The sequence below is a fragment of the Hipposideros armiger genome, unplaced genomic scaffold (assembly GCF_001890085.2).
Source record: "Hipposideros armiger isolate ML-2016 unplaced genomic scaffold, ASM189008v1 scaffold_431, whole genome shotgun sequence".
Lineage (NCBI taxonomy): Eukaryota > Metazoa > Chordata > Mammalia > Chiroptera > Hipposideridae > Hipposideros > Hipposideros armiger.
This window is the reverse complement of record NW_017731781.1, coordinates 1,143,113-1,149,767: the sequence shown is the minus strand read 5'-3', so window position 1 is coordinate 1,149,767 and position 6,655 is coordinate 1,143,113. Positions and strand designations below refer to the sequence as shown.

General features: G+C 48.4%; 1 protein-coding gene across 1 annotated transcript in view; it reads right to left on the bottom strand.

The window, feature by feature from the left end:
- Positions 1-4,649: 4,649 nt before the first annotated feature.
- Positions 4,650-6,655, bottom strand: part of KIF1C (kinesin family member 1C) — a 23,102-nt gene continuing 21,096 nt past the window's right edge. Inside the window, exon 23 of the mRNA XM_019664910.1 lies at positions 4,650-5,893. Coding sequence (XP_019520455.1) covers positions 5,207-5,893 — 687 coding nt within the window. The 3' untranslated portion in view covers positions 4,650-5,206. The remainder of the gene's footprint in view (positions 5,894-6,655) is intronic.

The following is a 6,655-nucleotide window of genomic DNA, read 5'->3' as shown; positions in this document are numbered from 1 at the left end:
ACTGGGTGGTTCCTTCAATCACAGGAGTGACACAGCTACCCCCCTGGCTCTGTGGAACTTGTAAACATTCATAGGAGCTAATCCAAGTATGAATTCCCTAGAATTTAACAAAGATAAGAAGCCATCTGACTTTCTACCATATTTATCTAATGTGTTTAGCCAGTTGCCAGTATAAATCCTGCCATCTAGTAAAAGTTATGATATAGCCAAAGGCTATTCATTACATCTATAAGCTATCTCCTCAGTACGAATTATCCAAGATCTAATTATTATCTGAGAATGCCAGCTATGATTACATTTATAGACTTTTTCCCTCTAGGGTGAATTCTCTGAAACTCAATAATGTCAGAATTTCATTTAAAGCCTGAGCCATATTTGGCTATTATGATACAATAGAAACAGTACCAGCCTGGAAATCTGAGATCCAGGGTCTGGTCCCAGTCCTATCCTATTGGATTCTAAGCAAGTCATTTAGCTTTTCTGGACTTCCTTTTCCTCATGAGTATTAACATTCTGACAGTGTTTACAATTTTGTGTACAATTAACATGCATTATTTTGTGATTAAAAGTCAAATAAAAACCTTACAGGAAAAAATTAAGTCAGAGAATTGGGCTAAATAATTTCCCTGATATACTGTATATATTCTCTAGTGTGCAGTTAGATTGAATGCAGATTGTAATGCCTTCATCATATCCATAATTTCTCTCTTCTGTAGGTTTTTGTTCTGATATCTTTCTTAGTAAAGTGATTCTCCCTCTGGCTTTTGCCCTTAAGACACTAACATGCGGTCATTTGCCCACATTTCTGAAAACACTGTTTCCGGATCATCGTTCTTTTCCCTCTGTAGTCCCACACAACCGAACAGTGCTAAGCACATGTTAGTTCAATACTAATACACACATACTAACAACACACATAGGAGTTCAATAAATACTTGTTGAACAAACATTTTAGGATACATTTTCAGGAGGCATCAACGGATACTCTGTAGTGAAGAAATATGGATTATTTCCATTTTCTTCCTTCTGCTTTTGTGTATTTGCTAAACTTGGAACAAAGCAAACCCCAATCCAAAACCTCTAAAACGGAAGCATTGTTCCCCCTAAGGCTGGTCCACTTCCCTTGTACTGTCCCAATGGCAAAAGGTGCTCAATGGATGTCCTTACTCTTCCCTTTCTTTGGAATTCAACAGCATCCACGATGGGGAGGGAAAGCTAAATTCTGAAGTAAGTCAGCTCATCCCTTTTGGAAAACAAAGAAGAAAGCTGGTTCTGGAGAAAGAAAAGCCCGCAGGAACCCCACCCCCTGTCTGCCTTCTCTGGCCCCCAGAAACCCTAGTCTCAACCCCAGCCAGCTCCCGCCACGCGGGAAAGGGAAGCTGGAGCCTGGCGCTCACGGCACACCCAACCTCCTGCGCGTGCGCCCCCCTGCCCCGCCCTTCCCCTGGGAGACTCACTAATGCGCACAGCCACGCTCTTTCCAGGCTGTGAACCGGCAAGCAAATGCGCGAGTGAGGCGAGTAAGGAAATCTGCACATTTTCCCTCCCGGCAGACAACAGTGGATCAACAGGACTTAGGGAAGAACTTTTGGCAGGTAGGGAATGCCGGACATGGTGGAAGGTTGAACTGGAGAGGAGCTTTGACATCTTTTGGGACCTGTCCTCACTTTGCAGCGCTTCCCTTCTTTTCCAAGACTTCATTCATTTCCAGTTCCAAACAAGGAAAATGGCAAGATACCAAGCTTGAGCTCCTAACGTGCTAGGCCCTTTATATGTATTCATTATCTCACTAAATCTTCACAACAACTTCCTTGGGTTATTGGTCCTATTTACAGAGGAGACTGAGGCCCAGAGGGAGTGACTTACCCAGAGCAACACCGCTAATCAGCGACCAGGCTAGAACACAGGTCTATGTGCTCCAAATGTTGGTTGCATCCCTAACTGGTTGGGGATGGGGCCCTGGACTTTAAGAAAGGAGAACTTCTCCGTAGCTGAGAAGGCTCTGCAAGACCACCCAGAACAGTTTCCATGGTCATTTTTCAAGAAGCACAGCTTGTTAGGCATGAAAAGTTTTCAGTCTAGTCCATGTGCCTGGGGTATCAGGCAGGAACCCAGTTACAGCCAAGAAGCCATTTAGGAGCTCGGATCAAGGCCTTCCCAGGTATCTAGAAACATAGCCCTTCTCTGGGGCGGGGGGAAGGTGCAAGAAAGAAACTGGGGGACTGAGGTGGGAATCTTCATTGCAGAGGCTATCAGGGACATTGCACGTTAATGTCAGCTCTTGCAACTGTGGAATTGTTCTGGGATGAGAAGCAGTCTCTACAACACCCATCTGGTGACCAGAATTTTAGATGAGACATATATCCAGATGATGCCACGTTCTCCTCTTGCCTTGCAAGAGAGACAGAAGTGGTTGGTAGGGGTGAAGACTTGTATAATGAGGCAGAGGCTAACACTAAGCCCACCTTAGTGGGTAGCCAGAGATGTTTATGCAGCAGCACAAAATACCAGGGCTACAGGGAGAGGCTGTGAGCCAAGTTAGGTTATGTGGGGTACTTCAAGCCAGGCTGCCTTGGGGAGTGTTCTCTAAAATTCTCCTGGTACAGGAAGCAGGACCCCAGTTACAGCCAGGGTTTCAAAGACTCCATGTGAAGGAATTAGATGATGGTGTGGGCAGAGTTTGTGATTCAGCAGGAATAGCAGGTCTTTGGGGATGGTAAGCAGAACCTACCCACAGTCTACCTGAACCAAAATGTCATCAGGTAGCCAGCCGCTGACGTTAAATCTTTAAAAGGGAAAAGAACAATTTCAATCCAAACCAAATTAAAAGCTAGGAATATAGAAAAGTATATTTAAAAAAGAGAGTTTTTAAAAAGTCAGGATCCCCAAATATACTCAAGATGTAAAACTTGCACATGAAAGAACAAAAAGTCCAAATGAATAACAAAAGGAAAGAGGCTCCAAAGAAATGAAGAAAAGCACACAGAATTTCCAAGAAAACCATAGGTGAAATTGTAGAAATGTCCAAATTGAGTGTGCAAGAAAACTGGCTTATTGTCATGGTGACTCCTGCCCATGACTCTGGAGGAAGCCCACAAATAGCAGCTCTCACGCCTTCACAACTTTGGGGGAGACCAGACACTAGAGGCAGACTCATGAAATACTTGAGAAGACCTAAGGTGAGGAGAAGGCAACATGGTTTCTAGAAGGTGACATCTAGTGTCCTTGAAGTGTGCGATGGAGTCTGGGCTTCAGTCAAGTTGACTCGGGTTGGAATCTTAACTTGGCTCAAGAACTGTATGATATTGGGAAACTCATTAATCTATTCAAACCTCAGTTTTCCCACCTGAAAAATGGACAAAAAAAGACCTACTTTACAAGGTTGTTATGGATGTACACTAGTGTGTAGTACAGATAGAGATTAGTGGGCGCTTCTCTGAATAAAATCTAAAATTCATCACATTTTTAAAGACTGATTTAGAAGTGAGAAATAGATAAAAATGGTAGATACATTTACATAAGGCAGTCTTTAGGGAAAAATAGTCCAACTGTTTTAATGAGCTAGCTTTCCCATCTTAACTCCCACTCAGCTTGCTCTGACCCACAGAGAACTTCCTATTGTATCATCTTCTTGCTTCCATTTAGTCTCCTTGACCAGATTATAAACTGCTCAAGTAAACACTATCACCAAACTACCCATTACCGTCCAGATCTTGGGTCACTGTCAACAGGTCCCTGAAGACCTGGCAGTCAAAGGTGCCAAAACAAAGGTAGCCAGCATCAGGGTACAGAAACCAAAAGTAACCCTAATCGTACCCTTGCCCAGAGCTGTGGTTTGGCTACGGTTGGAATAATGTCTGTGGTTTTGGCTGCTTGTATCTCAAGACTGACATCAGGAAGGTGCACAGAAGCAGCTCAAATTCTCAAGTGGGTGGAAGTGTTTTCCTGAGAACAGGATGAAATCACGGGGACTCTGGAGTCTGACAAGGTGAACGCAGAGTGGGATACAGTCTAACCTGCAAAACCTTTACAGTACGGCATTGCCATGGGCTCGTTCTGCCAAGCCAGAACATTACAAGCAGGCAGCATCCTTCTTGAAAACAACCTTAAGACAAAATACTACTTGGAATACTGCATGCATCTTGCCCGAAGGCAGGAAACACTAACAGGATGAAAATAATCAGATGGTACAAGTCAGTTTGACCAGCACATTCAACTGAACACACCCAAGATGGAACAGAATCTGAGGAAATTGGCTACTTGGGAGAATGTTTCCTTGCCCCTGACCCCCTCCAATTCCTGTTAGGAACAGCCAGCTGGGCATCCACAGGCCTGTATTCCCTCTACCTCCCCCTCTTACCCCTACCTCTTTTCTGTCCTGGACAATGATAGTGATGTTGAGGGCAGAGATGGAGACACTGGGTAAGCAAAAATGAAAAAAGGGAAATTAAGAATGGGTCATGCACTCCGAAGGGAGGAGACCTCATGTTGAAAGTTCAAGAAACCAAGATGGACACGTTCTTATATCTTGATCTCGGTGGTGAATGCATGGGTGCATACCTATGTAAAAATTCAGAGCTGCTCACTAAAGATCTGTGCATCTTACTGTGTATCTCCATCAGAAACCCAAACCAAACAACCACGAGGCATAAGTTCCCTGTTTGCTATCCTTTATTGAAGGGTCCCACATCCTCATGGGACCCCAGCCAAACCAGAAACCAGACAGGTCCTCCAAATATAGTAGGAGGCCTGGGAGGGGAGGGGAATGACTTATGATCTCGCCATACCTCCCTGGAAACAGAAACCACCACAGACAGACAGACAGGGGCCAGGGAGGAGAACTCGCCTCACTCTAGGTTCTCTCCGCTTTGCCCCACTTGAAAAGAAAGTCAAACACTGGCTACACAGCACCCCAGCCCCCACCCCACCCATAGCAGCATTTGTGGGACCCCTCCCCCTCTGCAAGGGGCGGCCCCGAGGCAGCTTCCCATTGCTCTTCCTTCACTTTGGTTTGCTCATGGCAACTCCGTGCCCTCTTCCTTCCTTCAGCCTCCGGCCCATCACCCCCAAGTCATCTAGCACCTACTCGGACCTTCTCTGTCATCTCTAGGGCCTCCCTGCCCCAGGGCTTCTGGGGAAGCAGCATCCCAGGCATCTTCTCTCAGCAAGGGGCCCCGCCAGGCCCTCTCTGCCCAGGATGTGGGACTCACACGGTCGCTCCACTCTCCTTGAGGTCAGGGGCTGAGCGCTGCCGTCTCATTCGAGGGGGAGTAGTGTATGGGGGGTAGCGGGGCCCTGGGGGCCGCTGGGACGGGTATGGTTGGGGCTGCTGGGGATAATAGTTGTGCTTTTTAGGCTGGAAGTGTTGGGGTTCAGGCTGTGCAGAACCCCCTCCCCGGGATCGGCCCCCTCCATCCAGGGAGTTCCTGCGGGGACGGTGGGACCTTCGGGGGCTTGGGGGCCTGCGGGCAGGGGTGGCCACTGGGGGAGGAGTGACCTCCTCAGGGGGTTGGGGTGGAGCTGGGGCCTCCTCGCCCCCCACCCCTGGCCAGGACTCCCGGTGCTGGGGATTGCTCTTGAAGGGGAAGCGCAGCTTGCAGTCGTGAGGGGGCACAAAGCGGGCCGGGGGCCTACGCAGACCCCCACCCCGGCCCCCAGAGCCCTGCAGTCCCTGCAGCCGCAACTGCTCCTGCTTGAGCCAGCGAAGGCGGCCACGGCGGAAGGCAGGGTCCTCTTCCATCAACCGAGACACTCGCTCCCAGCTTGATAGGGGCGGAGAGGGGGGCCGGGCTGAGAGCACACGGTCACTGGAGGCCTCCTCCTCTACTGCCTCTGACCCTGGGGGTGTGGCCCAGATGGTTTCACTGGCTTCTTCATTCTCATCTTCGTGATCCTGGGTGGAAGAGGGGGTGAGAGAAAAGGAGAAGGGACATGAGGAGAGCTGAGTCCTGAGCACAGCAGACTTGGGAGAAGTTAGAAGGCCCTGGAGCAGGTGGATGTCAAGGGGTCCCCAGAATGGCTTGGAGATAAGGGAGCTAGAAGAATAGTGGTTTAGGAGCACAGGCCCGGGAGCCAGGGGGTCTGAGCACGATACTGGTCTACCTCTTCACAGCAGTGTGGCCTGGATCTTTGGCTTGTAACCTCTCTGTGCCTCAGTCGCCTCACGTGTAAGATGATGACAATAAAAACAGTAGCTACTGCACAGGGTTGTTCTAACAATTAAATGAGTTAAACCACATAAAGTGTTTAGAACAATGCTTGGTGTGCAGTAGGCACTCAGCAAATACTGCTGAATAAATGACGTGTCCTGGGGACACAGCAATCAACAGAAAGGGAAGAAAAATACCCACCATCATTTTAGTGGGATGAGACAATTGATAAACGAGTAATAAAAATATACAGTATGGGGCTGGCCGAGTGGCGCGATGGTTAAGAACTGGCTTGGGACGCCAGATGGCCCCGGTTCAGATCCTACATATGAGGGCCAATGATGCTGCCCTCCACAGCTAAGATGCTGAACAACAACAGCTCAACCTGGAGCTGGGCTGCTGTGGGTCGCCGGTGGGGCTACGGTGTAGGCTGCAGCCCCTGTGGCAGTGGGTTGCCATGGGCTACCATATGTAGCCAGCCGCCAGCATGAGTGGCCAGCAGCCGC